The sequence below is a fragment of the Palaemon carinicauda genome, chromosome 45 (genome assembly GCF_036898095.1).
Source record: "Palaemon carinicauda isolate YSFRI2023 chromosome 45, ASM3689809v2, whole genome shotgun sequence".
NCBI classification, from domain to species: Eukaryota; Metazoa; Arthropoda; class Malacostraca; order Decapoda; family Palaemonidae; genus Palaemon; species Palaemon carinicauda.
This window is the reverse complement of record NC_090769.1, coordinates 29,615,951-29,639,242: the sequence shown is the minus strand read 5'-3', so window position 1 is coordinate 29,639,242 and position 23,292 is coordinate 29,615,951. Positions and strand designations below refer to the sequence as shown.

At 44.3% G+C, this 23,292-nt stretch overlaps 1 protein-coding gene across 2 annotated transcripts in view; it reads right to left on the bottom strand.

Annotated features, from left to right (window-relative positions):
* Positions 1 to 2,464: 2,464 nt before the first annotated feature.
* Positions 2,465 to 23,292, bottom strand: part of LOC137634747 (queuosine 5'-phosphate N-glycosylase/hydrolase) — a 76,055-nt gene continuing 55,227 nt past the window's right edge. For both annotated transcript variants that reach the window (XM_068367246.1, XM_068367247.1), the window contains exon 4: positions 2,465 to 2,665. In XM_068367246.1, the coding sequence (XP_068223347.1) occupies positions 2,468 to 2,665 (198 nt within the window). In that variant the 3' untranslated portion in view covers positions 2,465 to 2,467. The remainder of the gene's footprint in view (positions 2,666 to 23,292) is intronic.

The following is a 23,292-nucleotide window of genomic DNA, read 5'->3' as shown; positions in this document are numbered from 1 at the left end:
AGGGAAAGCTCCTTTCAGTATCAGCGGTGAAAGGCTATCACTCAACCTTAAGCCTTGCCTTCAAGCTGAAAGGAGTCAACATTTCTTCCTCGTTAGAGCTTTCCATACTCATACGGAGTTATGAGATCACTTGCCCCCAGTCAGAGATCAGGCCTCCTCCTTGGAACTTGGTTCACGTCTTGAGATCCTTGAAAGGACCTCTCTACGAACCATTACGCCATGCAACTGACCGAAATCTCACTTTGAAGATGGCGTTCCTGCTTGCTTTAGCCTCGGCAAAGTCAGTGAACTTCAAAGCCTCTTGTATGACATCGCCCATTCAAATGGATGGGGGAAGTGACGCTGAGTTTATTGCCAAGACTCAAAAACCAGGGGTACTGGACCATAGATTTGGGCCCTTTCAGAGTGCGAGTCTTCGTTCTGTAACCAAAAACCAAGATCAGTTGTTACTGTACTTAGCCCTGTGAGGAGTTTGAGATACTCTTTTAAACGCACTGCAGCAACATGGCCCAGACTAACATCTCTGTTTGTTAGCTCAGGGAGAGTAAAGAGGAGGATCACCAAGAACACAGTTTCCTCCTTGATTCGCCAAGTGATCGAAAGAGCCTTGGCTCCTGATGCTCCTCAGGCTCGTGGACCGCCCATGATGTCAGGGGAATCGGTACTTCCTTGGCGTTTAAATGCAGCTTCTCCAAGCGGGCGTGTGGAAAAGACAAACAACATTCACAGCCCATTACCCCTAAGACATGACATACAGGAGAGACTATATGTTTACTATCAGTCCTGTAGTGGCTGCTCAACAAATGGTTCAAGATACCACAGGCTCCTTGATGGACAAGTAAGCAGTTGGTTGAGGGCATTTCTTAAACGGGTTAAGATTGGGATGAACGAGAAGAATCTCTTGAATTTCCTTTCTTTATCTTCCCTTCCCTTGAGGTACAGCACCAAAGGTCCCTCTGCAATCTGGCTTCAACCTCTGCAGGTAATTATCACTTCCCTTGTGTAGCCTAGTATAAGGTATAAACTGTTATACTGTCTACGTCCGCATTGCTTTCCTATATAAACTCACAGATGTTCATACAAATAGCAACCTCTATTTTACTAAATTGCACAGGCCGTGAGTATACTCGCTTTGCATATTTCAGCAAGGTTGCAAAGTCATACACTGTACCAGGTAAAACCGGGTCAATGGTCATGCCAGATCTAGGACTTCCACACATCTAAGAGTGAGCCATCTACATAAATAACGGAAGGTTTATTAGTATGGGAACAAATGACAAGTTATCCAAATGACAAATTTGCAGATAATTTGTATTTTCCCCTAACTAACATAAACCTGGAGTTATTTATATAAATCTGCCCACCATCACCTGGGGGACCGCCGTCACCTGTTCCCCAGAAGTACTGCCTGCAATAAAAAATTGACGTCTCAATGCTGGGAGACTATGTAGAGGCAGCTGGATATCCCCCAGCCACCCCTAGCCTACCCGCTTGTGCAGTTAGGCAGGCTGCCACCTAGCAATCAAGTCTAATGGCTACTTCCAGCTGCCACTGAAAGAATATCCACATAAATAACTCCATGTTTGTATTAGTTAGAAACTTGGCCTCAATGCTAACTTGGTAACTATTTTTTGGTGGATTAAATTTTCATTTTAAATACTTGTGACTTTTTCACTTCATAGCATGTAAATTTAATATTGTTCTGCATATCATTTTTCCCAGTTGCAAACAGAAAAGCTCAACAAAGAAATTCAGACTACATATATTGTATCATTTAATTAACTATCAAATTTAATTAATGGTTTACTTCCTCTTTCGGACTAAAACTATTATTTAAGCAAATAAATTCCACAACAATTAATAATCTAATCATCACTAGTAAAATATTTTTGGATTTATATATTAGTGAGGACCATATATTAACTTTCCAGTATGATTTTCCCCTTTAGTTCAAACTGTAAAATTTATCTTTCCTGAAAATAATCAACTTGCATGATAAATTAACCCTTTGAACACCAAACTCAAACCCCAGTCTTCCTTTTTTATGACACTTTACATAACTCATCTTGGCACAAAATTTATGCAAGATAGGAGTTTATATTAATTACCATATAGCCCAATAGATAATTTATACAATTTATATATACTGGTACTGTACTGTACTTGAAAATATTAAAAAATAAGGTAATTACTGGGTACAAAATATGTGAAATGGCACCAACAGTATTAAAAATCTGATGTAAAATACGTCAAAATTCAAAGGGTTAATTGAAATTCATGCCAAGAGCAAACCCCTAATCTTCATAAATTGCTGACCAGTTCCCTTGATGGAAAACTATAGCACCAATAAAATTAATCTTCAAGATGATATACCAAATTCATACACCAGCTCAAAATCATACCTTTGTGAAGTGCATTAACCATCAAACTACAAAAAGACCATTACTTAACAGTACTGTAAAAAGAGCTAATAGTAAATGCACCGAACTCTATGATAAGGAGTACTGTTTAACTCTTCTGCATGCATCAGCCTGTAATCCCAGAGGAAGTAATCCACCTTAATGCTGTTAAGTCCAGCAGTTGGAAGGCCGCCTGCTTTCAAGATTTTGCGTGTCTCCTCCACAATGAGTTCGGCTGCATGCATTGAGCAACCTCGAATCTCCACCTGTTAAGAAATGCATTTATATATAAACAAACTATTATCATGAGCATATACTGTTCGGAAAATACAGGTAAAAGGTCCTGAACTTGGTGATGAGCAAGTTTTCTTGATTTGAAAGTGCATCCACATGAAACTGAAATGAACAGCAAAAATGCATACGATTAACTACACATGTATTTATGACAGGATATTTGAAGAAAATTTGTACACTGAAAAAAAAATAAAAGCATAAAAAATTTAAAAATTTAACACCACACATACTCCAGACTTAAAGAAGTGTAATAAAGAAATGGCCAAGCATAAGTTATCTGTCACAAGATTCACCTCGAATGTTGGCCCTTAAAGAAAGTACACAGGCTCTCCATTGTACCATAAGCTCTCAGTTAAAATATGTACCATAAGATCTCAATGAAAATATAAAGTATCTCAAGAAGAAATCAATCTTCCTTATTTTCAGTGTTATGATAGGGTGGATTTAAACATACATAGACTTAAGATTCATAAATTGTTTCTACATTTAAAACTACATACAGTATTGTACAGTATACTGTATACAGTAATTTGTATTTTTACTATCTATACAAACCAGTGTCATTTATATGGGGTTTACTTCTAGTTTTGTTTTCTATGGCAAGACAATAAAAAAGAAATCAGTAGATTATGTCATGCTGCACTGCTGGGCAACTGCTGCGTATGATGCACTATACTTGCATCAAGCACTTTCTCACAACACACTTCTGGTCAAAGACCTGAGAGGTTGCTGAGTCGAGACCTTTGGTAAATAACTTTTTGTATGGCTAGGAAAAATAAAAAATATAAAATTTGTAGTCTATTTCTACGCAGATACAAACTTTTGAGTCCTTTATATGGGGAGTCTTCCTTAACCCTGGATAGGTACGGTCCTCGGACACCCCTTTAAGGGTATACTCGGACGCGAACGACCCCGACGCCAAAAAAAATTCTTGAAAAATCAGTTTTTGCAGTAACCTCCTTTTTTCTTTTGCCAAAAAAAACTTCAATGAATGCTTAAAAAAACTGTAAAGATAAATACTACTCATCTGCAGAAAAACTATTTATTACAAATATTTCAAAAAATTAAGTAGAAAAAAAAAAGACCTGACATAAAAATTCATAAAAAAAAAAGTTTATACATATATACACAAATCCTTTTAGGAATTGATTCTTGAATGTTTAGGACACATCCAAAAGGATGAAGTCAGACCCATGGAGGTGAAGATCTGAAATGAGAAAAAATGGGTAACTTTTTTTGGCCAAAAAAAATTGTCCAAATTTCATGAATTTTTTTGGGTACCCAAATGAAATAGGAAGTGGCTAATTTTTTTAGGGAATAAACATATGTTATCCTAAAATAGAAATATGTAAAAAAATCTTCATTATTTTGTAAATTACATTTATATCAGGGGCCATATCTAAAGGTAATTTTTTGAGTACTTGGAAATTTCGTAAAAAAATACATATATTTAATATATAATATGATATTTATGCAGGTAAAAATATACCAAAATATCACAAATTCTATAGGGAACAAGAATATGTAGGAAGGGTATGTCAATTTCAAGGTGTTATTTACTAATCTAATTATTATTGGATATGCATAAAAATTGTATGGTGGGTTGCTGGATAATTGTCGATTATTTTACGACTATAAAATTAAAATTCTGACCCAAAAAATTTTTTTTGAAGGGAAATAAAATCGAAAAAAAAAATGTAAAACAATATTTTAGCTAAAAAAAATTTGATGATATTCAATCAAAAAAAAAGTAAACAAAATTTTCCGACAAATAAACATCTAGAGGAATCATTACTCTGTGATAGTTCCTTAGTACGTAGTAATTTTGAAAGAATTGGGAAAAAACGAAAAAATGGCAATCACCGGAAAATCGAACACATACCTATATATACGCCATATCTGGCTAAAAAAAAGATAGGCATGGGTAGCCAGATCATCTAGAAACACTTTCCAACACTATAAAAATATAAGTTTTGCGACACTACTTGCCAATTCCTTACGGTAACATGACTAAGCAAAAAAATGCAAAACAAATAAAAAGGGGCACTCGTGGAAAAATGGCCATTCTAATATACGGCATTTCAGAAAAAAAAAAAATTCAGCCACGTGCTAGGCAAACCATCAAGGCATATTTTCCGACAAATAAACATATAAATGAAATATTACTCTGTGATAGTTCCTTAGTACGTAGTAATTTTGAAAGAAATGGGAAAAAACGAAAAAAATGGCAATCACAGGAAAATCGAACACTTACTTATATATACGCCATATCTGGCTAAAAAAAAAATAGGCATGGGTAGCCAGATCATCTAGAAACACTTTCCAACACTATAAAAATATAAGTTTTGCGACACTACTTGCCAATTCCTTACGGTAACATGACTAAGCAAAAAAATGCAAAACAAATAAAAAGGGGCACTCGCGGAAAAATGCCCAACATTCTAATATACGGCATCTCAGATAAAAAAAAGACATGCACGTGTTAGCCCAACCATCAAGGTACACTTTCTAACACATAAACATGAAAAAAAAATCAATAATATACGGCAATTCCTTACTACGTAGTAATTTTTACAAATATTGAAAAAAAAAACAGAAATTGGCAACCGCAGTTAAATACCCAATATACCAATAACTACGTCGTATCTGACAAAAACAAAATCACGCATGGGTAGCCAGATCATCTAGACACACTTTCCAACACTAAAAAAGCAAAAGTTTTACGACACTATTTCGCAATATCTTACGGAAAAATGACTTGGCAAAAAAATGAAAAAAAATGAAAAAGGGACACTCGCGGTAAAATGCCCGACATTCTAATATACGACATCTCAGATAAAAAAAAGACATGCACGTGTTAGCCCAACCATCAAGGCACACTTTCTAACACATAAACATGAAAAAAAAAATGAATAATATACGGCAATTCCTTACTACGTAGTAATTTTTACAAATATTGAAAAAAAAACAGAAATTGGTAACCGCAGTTAAATACCCAATATACCAATAACTACGTCGTATCTGACAAAAACAAAGTCATGCATGGGTAGCCAGATCATCTAGACACACTTTCCAACACTAAACAAGCAAAAGTTTTACGACACTATTTGGCAATATCTTACGGAAAAATGACTAGGCAAAAAAATGAAAAAAAATGAAAAAGGGGCACTCGCGGTAAAATGGTCCTCGTGGTGATGAACGACATTTTAACTAAAAAAAAAAAACATGCACATGGTAGCCAAACAATCCACCAAGACTTTCCACAACTGATAACCTATACAAGTTGCACCATTCTACGACAATTTCATAATACGTAATAACTTTGATAATTATGCAAACTACCTCAGAAGGGTAAACTCGGACGCGAACGACCCCGACGCGTCTCAGAAATCGGGGAAGGAGTACAGCTACAGCAATGCACATCTGGACACTACTAGAGCGTGTAGGGGAGACACCTCCTGCAGGTCGATCACCCACAAATTCAGTCACAGGGGTGAGTCACGTGAGAAAAACCTGTTTTTTTTTGACGCTCGGGGTCGCAAACGACCCACCGTACCTATCCAGGGTTAAGGGGAAGTCTCAGAGAAGGTAGGTCAACCCTTCTCTTTCAATGTACAATTACTATAGTAATAGTAAGAAGTCAAAGTGAATTATTTGTGAACAGTGCAGCCGGCTTGTAATAAGGGAGGGCCTTCTGTTCCATTCTGGAGAGCTTTGCCAGGGTAGTGATATGAACATGAAGTGTTGCATTTTATTAATAGATTCTTATACATCAGCCAGTACACAAAACTAAGTATTCTTACTTGTATTAGGGTGGATCCAAGTGGGGGCTTCAAGTCCAATCAACATTACCACCTGCCTTTTTACGTAATATATATATTGCAGAGAATAACAGATGCCTGGGATAAGAGCAGCTATTTGTCCCACAAGAGCTTAAGGTTAGACTATTTGTTGTGCAGCAACAATAGGGCGTAAAGAAAAGGTGTCTAAAGACCTTTATGTGGAATCTTTAAGGTACTGTAATGGTTCATAAAAACTGCTGCTCTCTTCCAAACTCCCACTTTTAGAACTTGTGCTACAGAGTGGTTTTTGTGGAATGCTAAGGTTGCGGCAAGCCCACATATATCATGTGTTCGAGGTGGGGGGCCTTGGAGACACTTCCCCAGATAGATTTATAGGCTCTCATGATAGTTTCTCTCACCAGAGAGAAATAGTGTTTCTGGAAACTTGCTTTTTTGGAGCGACCAGTGCTCACAAACAAAATGGAGATTTTAGGTCAGAGATATTGTGTTCTCTTCAAATATTTACGCACTGCTCTTACAGAACATAGTAACATATCATCTGGGTCATCAGTTACCTCTTTTAAGAGACAAGGTTGTGAAAGTCAAAAATCATTATCAACCGAATTTTTAATTTTGGCCACAAATTCTGGAAGAAAGGACAAAGATAGGTCTCTCCACCCTCTGGAATGTGACATAAGATGAGATAGACCATGTAATTCACTCACTCTCTTGGCTGAAGCTACGGCAAGGAGGAAGATGGTCTAAGGTTCGTACGGGGATATTTTCAAGGCCCGTAAGACCTTGATCACATCTCAGGAAGGGGGTTTTAATTCTCGTGGAGGACAAGACTGCTCGGAAATCTTAATCAAGGCTAGGAGTTCCAGTCCTTCCAGTCTGAATACTAGGCTCAAGGCCGAGCCGTAGCCTTTCACCGCAGTGACTGAAAGGGCCTTCTTGTTTCTCAGGAACTCTAAAAAATCTGCAATTAGGAGAATACAGTAGTGGCTTTGAGTGGAGCACGTTCCCTTAAATGCCAATCACAGAAGATTTTCAACTTTGCCTGGTAAATTGCTGCGAAAGACTTCTGAAATATCCGGAAAACTGATTTGCAGTTGGTCTACAAAAGCCTTTCTTTCAGAGGAAATGCTGGATAGTCTCCAGCTGTGAAGGAACAGGCAATGTACTGCATCTTGGAATTTTCTTATGTGAGGTTAGCGTAGTAGTTTTGGCCATTCTGGAAGTTCTCTCAATACTTTGGTGAGAAGTTCCAGTAGGTATGAATACCACTCCCATGCAGGCCAGCTTGGGGCCACTAGCATTACTCTGACTCCCTTGTATGTCTGATTCTGTTTAATGTCTGACGATTCAGACAGAACGGTGGGAAGGCGTCCCATGGGTGTTGAAATGCGTCTCCCATCACTGCTGCTTGGTCTGGGACGGGAGAGTAAGACACCGGGAGTTTGTGATTCAGGTGGGTGGCGAACATGTCCATAGACGAGGAACCCCACAAATTCACAAGTCTCTCCGCCACTAGAGGAAGCAAAGACCATTCTGAACCAACTGTCCTCCCTCAAGAGCTCAACTGGTCTACAATGATGTTCCTGGGATAAACCTTGCTGAGAGAGAGACCGCCTGGGACTGTGTCCACTCAAGTATCTCTACTACTAGATTGCATAATAGAAGAGAGGCTATGCCTCCTTGTTTGGAGATGTAGGTCACTTCTGCGGAGTTACTGCTCATTAACACCAAAGAATGACCTTTCAGTCTTCGCGAAGTGAAGTAACTTCCAGGAAGTTTATGCAGAAGGTCTTGTCCTCTTCTGATCATAAGCCTGAGATTTGCTTCTTCCCCAGGTGAGCACCCCATCCTTGGCTAGATGCATCTGTGAACAGCATGAGCCGTAGAGGGGGAGCATGGGAGAGGGGGTTCCAGCTAACAGGTTCTCCTTGTCCAGCCACCACATTATCATCTGAGGTACTAGCAGTAGGGTTGCAGGATGGTCTGAAGCTTGTGACCACTGATTTTTAAGAGCCCATTGCACCCAGTGCAGATGCAACCTCCCTAGAGGAACTAGTTTCTCTAACAAGGAGAGAGAGCCTAGAAACTTCTGCCACGTCAGGGCAGGCAGGAGTTTCCCTCTCAGAAAGGTCGTTGTCAATGTTCTGAACGTTGCTATTCTGTCTGCTGAAGGAAAGGGTTTGGCTTGAACCAAGTCCATGTCCATGCCTAGATACCTGATAGACTGCTTGGGGACAAGGCCAAACTTCTGCAGGTTTATATGGATCCTTAACTCATTGCACAGATCCACCAGTAGGTCTCTGTGTTTCAGCAGGAGAACTCAGGATTCTGCTAAGAGAAATCAGTCATCTAGGTATCTCATGAGCCTCATGCCCATGGAATGACCCCAGGCTGAAACAAGGATGAAGACTTGAGGACTTGTAGATAGGCTACAGCACTGAACCTTGAATTGGAAAACCTTGTCTCAAAAGGGAAACCTTGGGTACTTACTCGAGGCAGGGTAGATGGGGACCTGAAAATAGGTGTCTTTTAGGTTTATGGTCAGGAAGTAGTTGTTCCTTCTGATGGCATGGAGAAAGGAGGTTGGGGGTCTCCTTCTTGAACCTTGTCTGTGAAATAGAGAGGTTCAAGAGGGAGAAGTCTATGAAAGGTCTCCAACCTCCTGTCAGCTTTTCTACCAGGAATAGATTGCTGGGGAAACCTGGAGAGTTGTCCAAGATTCCCTTCATTGCTTCTTTGTTAAGCAACTTGGAGGCTTTCTTTCGACCAAAAGCATCTCTAGGGGACAGCTGTCTAGAGCATCTGGCTAAGACAGCATCGCGCCTCTTAAGAATGCAATTTCCCCAAAAGGAAGATGTTCTGATGAAGGAGGAACTTTATGGCTTTAGCATCAGCTCTTGAAAGCTACTTGAATTATTCATGCACAGACTAGTCCTTAAGGTCTTGTGATACTGTAAAACGAGTGAGTGCTCTGGGCCAGTGGTCTATCCACGAGCATGTTTGTATAGCTAACATGGCTGCCACCTCCATGTTAAGCTAGTTCAGGCCATGAAATCATGACGGGGAGATTGAGTAATCTTTCCGTAGGAACAGATGGGACTAAGTTAGCCACATCAGCATCAATGGGAAGTGGACTCTGAAAGGTGCCAATGTGAATATAAAAACATCTCTGGCATGACAGAGGTAATGAAGGAAGCTTCAAAGATCTGCTCAACTTCAGCAAATTTTCTGCTACGGAGACTTGAGTATTTAGAAACTCTAGTGTGTCCTCGGAGATCCTCGTAAAACTTATATCTGGAATTTAGAGACTGCTGAAAGGTAGGGTAGCGTTGATAGCGTACCGTCTGTTAGCGGTCTGTAAAAAGGAAGGCTCATCCAAACCCCTCAAATGGCCGATGGAGCTCATAATCTAATAAAATGCGAGGTTTCATAGCTAGATACTGGGGCATCAATGTAGGGAACATCAGCAGAGCTTGTACAGTACTGTACTCCTGCACGCAATGAGACTAATAATATCAAAATGAGATTGTTCCGTTTCAACGGCGCTCTTAATTCTTTCTCGAACGTCCTTCCTTTCCTTGAGTTACTCCTATTATAACGAGAAAAGGAGGCAGAAGAGTGGGAGAAATTCAGTTCACTGCCTTCGTAAGAACATTCACCTTTAGCACTGCAGAGTAATTGAAGTCTCTCAGAACTCGTTTTAAGAGGCGAGTGTGTTCTGAGCACACTTCTTTGCGTCAATAGGTGTAGATGATGATGATGACATCGTCTACCGTTATTCCTTTCATATATGTCAGATGGGGGAGTGATCCTTAGGAAGGGGGGAAACTTTTCATGCCCCTTATCTACATTCTCTACATGCAAAGAATTATCTGAAAAGGAATGACGTTCCGTGGAACGTGCATCATTATCAGCATGAAAGTCATACTGAGTGCTAGTGTGAGGTCTATCTTGACAATTAGTAGGTTTGTTCTCAGCGTAAGACACAGAGTTCTTATTAGCATAGGGTAAGATTCATCATACTGCTTCCTAGCAGAAAGTTTGTAAAACTTCGAGGAACTTTGAACCAATGTGGGGAGGTTCTACCATGCCCTCTACAACCTGGTGGGCGTAGTCACATTAACCCTAGTATCACTATGACGCGGGGGGAATACTTTCACACATTAAGATGGAGGCGCATTAAGTGATGTCATGATGTTCAGGGGTGACAACTTGCTTGGACCTGTTGCGGAGGGGTCGCCTCTCACAGTGGTGTGTTCAGACTTGTTAATCAAAATTTTTGATAGAGCAGGAAAAGCTACACTAAATTACACAGCATTACTGTATTAGGCTTAGAAGGAGAGGGCTGCTTTGAGCATGAAGGCATTGTCAACTCGAGGGGATGACGCAGCCAAAGCGGTCTCGCCAGCCTCATAGTAAAGAGATGACAATTCCCTTGATTTGTCCCAGGAACTATTAAGAGGAGTTTTCATCCAAGGACCCTTGGGTGTGCGAGGCAGGCCTTGCTTGTTATTTCGAGCTGGAGATAGGTAATAAGGGTCTTTCAATAAGGCTACCTCAGTACGGGGGGAAATGACAGACTCTCATTTTAGGTCCCTCCGGGAACAAGGAGATGCTTTCACTGTTCTGATGGGAGACACTTCTAAAGGGGGAAATATCTTACCTGCATAACCTGATATATATATAAATCTCCACTCAGCACACTCTTACAGTGTGAGGGAGATCTAGACAAAAGAAAATAAACAGGGATAAATGCATTTAACAGATCCGGGTCAGGGAGCATACTCGTAGCCAGGGGATCCGCAATAAGAAAATAAGAACAGGTTAATCTCATACTGCACATTATTACTACCAATAGAATAGATTTTTACAAAATTACGGCCGTCGTCATCTATGACTGAAGCCTCAGAGGGATCTTGACACACAGAACTAAGAGGGGAGATAACGAATAATGCTAACGCCCAAACCCAACTTACGTTTCTTCTCATTACTAACAGAAGGCGAAGAAGGGGAACAATCTCTTTTTTCTTACAGTGAAAAAGATATCTCTCCCCTTAGGAGGACTACCACTCCCTACAATACTGGCATGGAGATTCCACAGAACATCTTTTACCTCTACACGATGGACAAACCGAATTTGACATTATGTCGAAAGGTACAAACGTGTAATTCACAAATAATGAAGCACGCAAGTGACAAATAATGTCAAAGACACAAAAGACAAGGACTATAAGGGTATGAGTAGGTGATGCGGTTCTCTGATCGCAGAAGAGAAAGAAGGCACGTCCAACCTCCTTCCCAGCCAGAAGCATTGTGAGTAAGCACTTGATTCAAGAGTAGCACATCATGAGCAGCAGTTGCTAAGCAACGCAGCATGACGTAATCTACTGATTTCTTTTTTACTGTCTGGCCAAAGAAAATGAAATTAGAATCAACCCTCGTATAAATTGACTCAAGAAGTTTGTAACCGCATAGGAATAAAAATCAAATGTATATGCAGGACTCACCAAGTGGCTTAGGTAGAGTGGGACCAAATTATAAGACTACAGTAGCATATAGTAAAAGATGTTTTATACAATATGATTCTGAATGGTAATAAGTCTTACTAGTAATTTTGCATCAACAATAATTTCAACATAATTAACTTGTACGTAAATTTGTATACAGTAGCATCAATAATAACTTTATTACTTTTAAAATTGGTACAAGAATTGAATTATACACTACTAGGTTAAATGGTTAGAAATACTACAAATTCTATATACAATTGGTATTTTTCCTAGCTATACAAACCTGAGTCATTTATATGGGTTACTCCTAGTTTATGTTTCTATGACCAGACAATTAAAAAACATAGATTGTGTCATATTTTGTTGCTACGTAACCACTGCACATGCGACCTATGACAGCTGCTCACAACGCTTGGTTGTTTCCTGGTCAAAGACTTGCAGGGCAGTTGAGGCAGGATATTTGATCAATGAAAAGTCTGAACAGCTGGGAAAAATACAAATTGTATTTAAAATTTGTAGTTTATTCCTATGCAGATACAAACTTCTGAGTCATTTATATGAGAGTCTTCCTTAGGTGGGAGGAAGTCTCCATGAAGTTAAGAGGTATGCCCTTCCTCTCCCATAGATACAACTACTATAAGTAATAGCAAGAGATCAAAGAATAATTTGTGATCAGTATACCCGGCTCTTATAAAGAAACAAGGCCGTATGGTCTAGTCTAGAGGGTGATATTCTTTGCCAGGGGTTAAGTCATATGAACAGCCAGTGTTACATAATACAATCAAATATTCCATATATCATCAAAAACTTAAAATTCAGGGCATTCTAATTGCATTAAGGTGAATTCCAAGTTAAGGTTTCAAGTCCAAATAAGGCCATCCACCTTAGTGCCCATTACATACCCTTATAAGGCAGAAAATAAATAATGACTAATATAAAGACTTATGTGTCTTGTAAGAGCTTATAATTACTGTACATTATTTGTTGTGCTGCCACAATAGGCCCTAAAGAAAACGTGTCTAGAGACCCAAGTGTGTAATCTTCAAGATAAACGGTCCATAAAACTGGTTTGTCTCTTCCATACATCAGCATTGAAAATTTGTGCTACAGAGTCATTTTTGTGGAACGCTAAGGTTGGCAAGCCCACGTATATCACATGCTTAAGGGGGTTCTTGGCAACTTTTTCCAAGCAGATTCAAGTTTTCCTGATTGTTTCTCTTAACCAGAAAGAGATATTATAGTGTTTCTGGATACTTTCTTTCTGGAGTGGCCAGTGCTCACAAAAAAATGACAAATTCATAGATAATTTGTATTTTTCCTAACTATACAAACCTTAGCTATTTAATAGGGGTATTACTTTCGGCGTAGCTGAAATGACAAGCCATTAAAATTTAACGAGGGTTTACTACCCACACCGCTAGTTAGCAGGGGTAGGGAAGGGTAGCTTGCTCCCCCCCCCCACACCTGTGCTTGAGCTCACTTTGCTTGGCGGTAGGTCTTCAAGGGGGATAGGGCTGGCGGGCAAGTTTGATTAAATAGCTAAGGTTTGTATAGTTAGGAAAAATACAAATTATCTACCAATTTGTCATTTGTTCCATAGCTGACATAAAAACCACGCTATTTAATAGGGGTGACTCGCCCATTAGGAAGGGTGGACGTCCCAGCCAGTACTGGCTTTTTTGGCTTTGCCTGGGGACGCGGTATTTGAGTGTGTCAGCACTCAAGAAATAAGGAGTCCCTGCACCTCGCTAGAACCTTTCTACGCAAGGACTGCGGCCAACGTAAGCTGTGTGTAAAGGCATAACGAAGTGTGACTCGTCCTAGGAAGTTGATCTGAAGTTCTTTAAATGGAAACTTGTAGGCTAGGACTTTCCCAATACCACTTCGTCAGGGTATGGGGACGTGACAGTATTAACTTAATGCTAGGAACACAAGGAAACATGGTTTACCTGCAGTGGTTTGAGGTCAGCTATGCAGAGAACCCAAGATGCTGCTTTCCCCAAGAGATGAAGAGAATAAGGGCCAGTCAAACCTTTTCATTCATGCACACTAAAACCGGGTAACAATGCCCTCAACCTTCTGCTACTTGTCCAATAAGGAGCTTGAGGTTTTAAACCAAGCTGTTGTGCAGCCACCACAGGGCCGATAAAGAACGTATCGAGCCTCCTGAGGGTCACGTCTTGCAGGTAGTGGGCTGTGAAGGTTGTCCGACGCTTCCACAACCCCGCTTGAAGGACCTGCGTCACTGAAAAATTCTTTTTGAAGGCCAGGGACGTAGCTACGCCCCTGACATCATGTGTTCTAGGGCGATGTGACGGAGGAGGATCTGGATTCAGGGCCAGATGAATCACCCTGCGAATCCATCCAGATATGGTGTTCTTAGTGACCCTCCTCTTAGTCCTCCCTGTGCTAACGAATAAAGCTGGCACATGAGGACGAACTGCAGCTTTTCTTTTAAGATATAGCCTCAAACTCCTTACTGGGAATAGTAGGAGATGGTCTGGGTCATCTGTTACAAAACGGAGACTAGAAATCCGGAAGAAGTCGAACCGAGGATCTGCTACTCCCGGATTCTGAGTCTTAGCAATAAACTCAGGGACGAATCTGAACGTTACCTCCCCCCATTCCCTTGAATGGGCGATGTCATACGAGAGATCATGAAGTTCGCTAACACGCTTGGCCGAAGCCAAAGCTAGTAGGAACACCGTCTTCCAGGTTAGGTGGCGGTCTGAAGCCTGGCGTAATGGTTCATAGGGAGGTCTCTTAGGAGACCTGAGAACTCTAACCACGTTCCATGGAGGAGGTCTCACTTCCGACTGAGGGCAGGTAAGTTCATAATTTCGTATGAGTAGGGAAAGTTCCCATTCCCTTCATCCTGTAAGCTAGACTTAAGGCTGAGCGATAGCCTTTCACTGCCGAACCTGAAAGGCGCATTTCTTCCCGCAAATACATAAGGAACTCCGCTATTGTTGGAATAGTGGCACTAAGTGGAGAGATACCCCTTCCACGACACCAACCACAGAAGACTTTCCACTTTGCCTGGTAGACAGCTGCGGATGACTTTCGCAGATGTCCAGACATCCTGACTGCAACTTGTTGTGAAAATCCTCTCTCAGCGAGGAGATGCTGGATAGTCTCCAGGCGTGAAGTCGTAGCGAAGCTACGGCTTTGTGGAAGATGTTGGCATGTGGTTGTCTGAGTAGATTGTGCCATGGAGGGAGCTCTCTCGGTAGCTCTGTTAGGAGTTGCAGAAGGTCCGGAAACCATTCCGCGTGATGCCATAGCGGAGCTATGAGGGTCATCGAAAGATTGATCGATGTTCTGGTCTTGTTGAGCACTCTCCTCATCAGACAGAGCGGGGGAAAGGCGTAAACATCGATGTTGTCCCACCGTTGTTGGAAGGCATCTTGCCAGAGAGCCTTGGGGTCTGGAACTGGGGAGCAGTACAGCGGAAGCTTGAAGTTCAGAGCTGTTGTGAACAGATCCACAGTCGGAGAACCCCACAAAGTCAGGACTTTGTTGGCTACTAGATGATCCAAAGATCATTCGGTACTCACTATCTGAGACGCTCTGCTCAGATTGTCGGCAAGCACATTCTTTTTGCCTGGAATGAAACGTGCCGATAGCGGAATCGAGTGGACTTTGGCCCATCTCAGTATCTCTACTGCAAGATGGGATAGCTGCTTCGAAAAGGTACCTCCTTGTTTGTTGATGTAAGCCACTACTGTGGTGTTGTCGCTCATCACCACCACAGAGTGACCCGCCAGGTATTGTTGGAACTGTTGAAGGGCCAGAAAGACGGCCTTCATCTCTAGAAGATTTATATGGAGACACTTTTCTGATTCTGACCACAGACCTAAGGTCGTGTGGTGCAGTACGTGGGCCCCACCACCCTTCTTTGAGGCATCCGAGAACACCATTAAATCCGGGGGGAGGACGAGAAGATCCACTCCTCTTCGTAGGTTCTCGTCTGTCACCCACCACTGGAGGTCCGTCCGTTCCGCAGGTCCCATAGGGATCAGAACGTCCGGAGAATCGTAACCTTGATTCCACCGGGACTTCAGTCGCCACGGGAGGGATCTCATCCTGAGGCGACCATTGGGAACTAGACGAGCCAATGATGAAAGGTGACCGAGGAGACATAACCACGATTGGGCTGGAAGTTCTTCTCGTCTGAGAAAAGGGCTTGCGACCTTCCTCAGCCTTGCTATCCTGTCGTCTGATGGGAAGGCTTTGTGGAGATTGGTGTCTATAACCATGCCTAGATATATCAGTCTTTGAGTGGGAAGCAGAGAGGACTTCTCGAGATTTACCATTGATCCCCAGATCCTGGCAAAGTCCCAGAAGTTTGTCCCGGTGTTGATGAAGAGATTACACCGAGTCTGCTAGGATCAGAAGTCGTCCAGATAACGGAGGAGACGGATGCCGATCCTGTGTGCCCACGAAGATATTAGGGTGAACATTCTGGTGAAAACCTGTGGTGCTGTGGAGACACCGAAACACAGCACCTTGAACTGATACTCCTTGTTGTCTAGGCTGAATCTTAAGTACTTCCTTGAAGACGGATGGACTGGGATCTGGAAGTACGCGTCCTTCAGATCCAGTGTACACATGAAGTCTTGCGGACTCATTGCTAGTCTGACCGTGTCTGCGGTCTCCATGCTGAACAGAGTTTGTTTGACAAACTTGTTCAGAGCTGAGAGGTCGATGACTGGTCTCCAGCCTCCAGACGCCTTCTTCACAAGAAAGAGTCGACTGAAGAAGCCTGGGGACCCGTCGAGGACCTCTTGGAGAGCGCCCTTCTTCAACAGGGTCTGGACTTCTGCCCAAAGGGCTTGCCCCATTGCTGATCCCATGGCGAGGGAGCTCAATGACACTGGATTCGTTGTCAGGGGAGGTAGAGATGTTGTGAACGGAACGCGATATCCCTGACTGATTACGGAAATCGTCCAGGAATCGGCCCCGAGTTGCTGCCACCTGTCTGCGCAACTTTGTAGGCATCCCCCCACTGGTGGACATGCAGGGGGACTGCCAATCCTAGCGTTTGCAGCCTCAGCTGCTCCCTCTAGGATTCTTACCTCCTCTGGAGGACTTTTTGCCTTTCCTGTCCTTGACAGGAAAGGGCTTAGACACCACTGTCTTCGCTGCTGCCATCGGTTTTGTGGTCTTGGTCGAACGGGACTGCTGGGGTACTGGAGGCTTATAGGGCTTAGATGTCAAAGCCCTATGAAGGAGGGAGTCTTGGTGGGACTTCCTCCACCTCTCAGCAGCTTGTTCCACATCCTTAGGCTCAAACAAGTTCGTTCCTTCTAAGGAAGAATGCCTGAGCCTATTTATCTCGGTGCTAGGGACCTTCTGATGGAACCTCTCAGCCACCGCATCCCGACGTTTCAGGATGGTGTTTGCCCACAAGTTCGAGACTTGGTGGGCCAGAAACTCCATCGTGCGAGTGCCTGAGAGGAGGAACGTCTCAATAGCTTTCCTGGTACGTTCTTTGGAGAAGTCCTCAGAGCATATCAGGATACCTAAGGTCCCTAACCAGATATCCAGCCACGAAGTGGCTTGCATAGCACACTTCGCAACCTTCTCCTGGTTAAGGATCTAGGTTGCCGAGAACGAGACCTGCCGGTTGGAGTCTCTCTCAAGAGGGACTCCCCTGGTAAGTTCTTCCAACGAATGGTGGAGAGGAAGAGCTAAACAAGGCTCCTCCAAGATCTCGAAGTACCTCCTTTGCTGTATGCGAGGAGGTGGGAGGAGCTTGTTGCCGGCACTGGAACGGTTGGAGGAGTACAACTCAGAGAGCTGAACAGCGATCTTGTCCCTGGTACTCTCAACCCCCCGAGACTAGGGCAGGGCCGCACTGGCCTTGGAAGGTTTTTGAGTGCCAAATACGCAGTCCAAGACCGTGTCTTTGCCCTTTCGAGGGGGGGACTCTGGGTTGGCAAACCAATTGAGAGCCCTCATAAGAGTCAGAACCTGCCAAAATGCATGCTCTGACTCTTGTAGTTCTTCTCCGGATGTTAGACTTGCAGCGAAATCTCCTGTCCCAAAAGGCTCTTCTTGGGGAGATTCGCGAACGTTCTCCGAGTGGCTAGCTGGCTCTGTCCTAAGTCTTGTCGAGGATTTTGGTACCGTCTTCGAGTCCTTCGACTCCTTCCTGGGAAGGATGTAGGACTCACAGTGGCAAGTTCTTTTCAGCCCCTACCCGGGAAGACTTTTCAACACGAGGTGGGGTTTCCCTCATTGGTGCAATGGGGGAACGTCTCACCTCACGTGACTCCCCAGAGGTCGGGAAGTCCTCGTCCGACAGGAAAGGAGAAAAAGTCTGGGGGGGGGGGTGAAGAAACCTGCCTCGAAGGCTTGCGAGGAGTCAACTTAGCTCTCGGAGAAGTCACCGTGTCCGGAACTCCTCTTTTTCTCTTCAGAAGGGTAGAAACAGCCAAGGATCTGTGACCTAACTCAAAGAGAACAGGCTTGAAAGCCTTCGTAACTGCTCTGATTAGTGCACCGAACCATGGTAGTTGACCGACAGCTGTGCTGTCAGACACTCCCTCTGGAGGGACAGGAGGAGTTTCCATAGGGGGGTTCGCCTGAAAAGAAGAAAAAGGGATCCTGGACCTTTCTGGATGTTTCCTTTCCGCCGCAATGCGCGCTGTTATGCGCTTGCGGGGAGGGGAATGCGGGGAGGGGAATGCGGGGAGGGGAATGCGGGGAGGGGAATGCGGGGATGGCGACCTTGCCGTGCGTTGTCCAGCAGCCTCGCGCGCGGGAGGGAATTGACGCTCGAGCGGGGGCACGTAATAGTGCTCGCATGATGGAGAATACCTGAAGCGCATGCGCGCGATTGCGAGGGCGCGCGTGGGCGCGCATGAGAATGATGGCGCGTAGGAGCACGCGCGGGAGGCTGTGGGTACAGTAAACAGGAGAGCGCGCAGGAGACTGATCGCACGCGCGCGTGGGCACGCAGGATCAGGCCGTTGGACACGCGGGCGTGAGTTCGCGCGCACGAGTAGATGTCGTAGGGCGCGCAGGAGAGATACCCCTGGCGCGCGGGCGCGCAGTTGGAACCTGTGCGCGTGGGCGCGCGTCAGTATGGTGGCGCGCAACTGCAGGAGAGGATGGGCGCGGGCGCGTATCCTTGTAGGCGCTAAAGGTTGACTGCGCGATGGCGAGCACTGCCGCGCTGGAGATACCAGTTGGCGCGTAAGAGGTCTTCTTTGACTTCCCGACAGCGCCCAGATCCGAAGATCGTGGGCGCGCAGGAGAGATCGCTGTGCATGGGCGCTGGCGCGCGGGAGAGCACTGACACGCAGGAGAGCGCTGGCGTGCAGGAGAGCGTTGGCGCGTTGGAGAGCGCCGACGTGTAAGAGAGAGCTGGCGCGCAGGAGGTTGATGGTGCGCAGTGGCGCGCAAGCGAGCGCTGGCGCGCTACCTCAGGCAAAGCCTGGCATGCAGGAGAACGTTGGCGCGCATGCCCATCATTAGCATGGCGCGTAAGGGACGTATGCGTGCAATGGCGCGTAAGGGACGTATGCGTGCAATGGCGCATACGCCCTTGATGCCCAGTAATAGGGTTCGATGCCTGACGAGCATGCAAGTCAGGTTTCGTAGGCGCGTAGCGCGCATCAGCTCTCAGGAACGGTGACGGCAGGTCAGCAGGTCTGTCGGGTGGAAGGTCAACGTGTCCTTTGAAAGGACGACCTTCCATCGAACGATCCGCTGAGAGGTCCAGGACCATAGCCTTAACAGTCAGTGAACGCTGACGAGGCTCCTCTACGGCGGACTGCAACGACGATGATGAACAAAAGAGGCGCCTCCTCACCGCAGGTGAAGGAAGGCCTCTCTGGCGAAGAGGAAGGCGAGCCTTGCGACGGATACGCCCTCTGGGGGCCGTAGGATCAGCAAGCTGCCCTTCTGCAATCCTCCGAAGAGGAATCTCTGGTAGTGAACTCCCCCGAGGGGGAAGAAACACTAGCAGGAGAGACTGTTGGACTTAGTTTCTCCCTCGTTGGTTGAGCATGAACGGGAGAAACTAAGCCTTCAGCTACTGCGGGATTTGAAGAGGCAGAGGTATTAGGAGATACGCATTGGATACCTCTGACACCACAACGTCGACAATCGACAGAGGATCAACCTCTGCCAAAGTCGGCAATTGCTTGACAGCGGCACCCAATCGAATGTAGTCAAGTAATGCTTCCTTGGAGGGCGAACCCTCGAGCCCCAAGGAAGACCAAAGCTGAAACAGATGGGTTAATGACACATCCTCCGCCAGGGGGAGAGATGGAGCTGCCTCGCTAGGGGAGGCAACGCCATCTCTCGAACCCCGAGCTTGGAAAACAGTACCATGGTCTACGCTACCACTCGACGGTCTCTCGAAAGAGATCGATCGAGTGGGAGCTTCGGAGGAGGTTTGGGCGACGGAAGAAGAGTCCTTGGGTCTTTCTCCTTTCAAAGAAAACTTCGAAGGAGAAAGATCCCGCCTGGACTTCTTCTTACGTCGCCGAGAAAACCTCTTCCACTGGGAGGTAGACCACTCCCTACACTCACCACACTTGTTATTACTGTCACACCGTTGGCCTCTACAGTAAGGGCAAAGGGTGTGAGGGTCTGTTCGACCGCCGACCTGAATGTTCCGCAGGGGCGGTCGGGTAATCCAGGACAGGTGCGCATAATCGCAGAGGCCAACTTCACACACAAACCTGTCAAAGAGAAAGCAAAAAAAGCATTAATGGCTGCCAAAGAGCAGCGAGGATGAAAGAGGACTCGTCCGTTTACCATCCGAGTCGAGAGCAAAGTGAGCTCAAGCACAGGTGTGAGTGTGAGGGGGTGGGTAGCAAGCTACCCTCCCCTAACCCCGCTAACTAGCGGTGTGGGTAGTAAACCCTCGTTAAATTTTAATGGCTCGTCATTTCAGCTACGCCGAAAGTAATACCCCTATTAAATAGAGTGGTTTGTATGTCAGTTACGGAACAATTGGTGATTTTAGGTCTAAGATACTGCGTTCTTTTCAGATATTCATGCAAGAAAGGGTAACATGTCATCCAGGGAATCAATTACCTCTTCAAGTCTTAGAGAGAAGATTGTGAAAGAATCAAATCTGATATAATTTTCAACTGGATTCTAGATTTTGGTAAAAAATTCAGGAACAAAAGTCACGAATAGTTCTTTCCACCCCCTGGAATGCGATGCAAGATCAGATAGACAGTGTAATTAGCTTACTCTCTTTGCTGAAGCTAAGACAAGGAGGGAAACAGTCTTTAATGTAAGGTCCAAGTCTAAGGATTTATGTACTGTACAGGTTCATAAAGGGCTTGTCTTATGGCCCGTAGAACTTCCCAGGAAGGGGGTTTGAGTTCTCGAGGAGGGCAAGACTGCTCAAAACTTGAAAATAGCTGAGAGTTTCATGACGAGGGGAGATCAAGCTCTTTCAGTTTGAATAACTGGCTCAAGGTCAAGCAGTAGTCTTTCACCACAGTGACTGAAAGGGATTTCTTGTTTCTCAGGAATACCAAAAATGTCTGCAATCAGGGGAGTAGTAGCCTTGAGTGGAGCAATACTCCCCATTCAACACCAATCACAGAAGATTTTACACTTAGCCTGGTATACTGATGTAGAAGACTTTCGAAGATATCTGGAAAGCTATTTTGCAGTTGGTCTTGAAAAGCCTTTCTTTTGGAGGAGATGCAGGATAGTCTCCAACTGTGAAGAGACAGGCAATGCACTGCATCGTGGAACTTCATATGTCCTTGTCATAGAAGGTTAGGGTAGTCTGGAAGTTCCTTGGAACCTTGTGGTTTCTACAGAACGGCAGGGTTGCGGCATAACCATGGATACCATGTGCTCGAGTGCGGGGGGGGGGGGGGGGGGGGGTCCTGGCAATGCTTCCCTTGGGATTTCAAGTTCTCCTGATAGATTGCTCCCTCATCAAGAAGTTGAGTTTTCAAAAACTTCCTCTGATGAAACCAATGTTCATGCCCAGATTGAAAAAGTTTTGGCCTACGATCTGTCGATTATTTCTGAAATATGACAAATTCGGAGGCAATTTATATTTTTTCTAACAATACAAACCTTGAGCTATTTATAGGGAATATTACTTTCGGTGACGCTAAAAGACGGACTATAAGACTTGTAGCGACGAATCACCCAACCCGCTACTTAGTGGGAGGGGTGGGGGATAACTGGCTACCCCGCTCACTAACACACCTGGGCTGAACACCCACTTTTCTTGCAGGCAGGACTTTTGGGGGGATAGGTGCTAGGGCCAATCTGTATAAATACAGTAGTTCCGGGTTTTGTATCATTTGGAAAAATGACAAACTTATAACAGAGTTTGTATTTTTCCTAACATACAAACCCGAATTCTTTACTATAGGAGATATTCTAGCGCGAGCTGGAAAACACGACAGAAAACCTTAACAAGGTTGTTAACGACCGGGCCGGTAGTTATCCCCCTGATGGGGGTGGGGGACTGCCGGCCGGTAGCTACTGAGTACCTTCAATCGGATTCTAGCTAGGACTATCTTAGGGCGTGGCGACGGAGGGAAGATTTGAGTAAAGAATTTGGGTCTGTATGTTAGGAAAAATACAAACTCTGTTATAAGTTTGTCATTTGTTCCTACACTAAATACAAACCCTCATTCTTTACTATAGGAGACTTAGTCTTGAGGTCAGGGTGGATGAAGTATTCTCTACACCTAGAGAAGATAGTCCTCAGACTAGACTCTATAATGAACAATCTCCCATTAACTTCTCTGTAGATCCCCAAATCCAGCATGACTGAAGGTTTGTAAATACGTAGAAACCGAAGTTTCAGTATGAAGAGGGTCGGGAGCAATACCAGGACCTTTCATACCAAGGGTTCCCCTGACCTTGAAAGGGGAACCCTCGTGACAACGAGTATAACTTATACCCTGTGATAGGAGTCAGATGAGTTTCATACCTTATTTCCATTGATGAGTCCAGCCGAAACTGGTCACAGACTAGGATACCCAGATGGGAGGAAGAAGAAAGAGCAGAAGATAGATGGATGTTCTTCTAAACCTAGTGTAACTCAGAATCCTCAATCAATGTCTACTGTCCCCTGATAGGGCGTAAAGGTAGCTACAGCATCTGCTGACCTGCCACAATAGGTCCTATAGAAAAGGTGTTTAGAGACCTATGTGTCACATCTGATAAATAGTGAGAGGTGAATGTTGATTGGCGCTTCCAGACTCCAGCTCTTAAGACTTGGGAGACTGAGAAATTCTTCTTAAACGCCAGCGAGGCAGCCACTCCCTTAACTTGATGCGC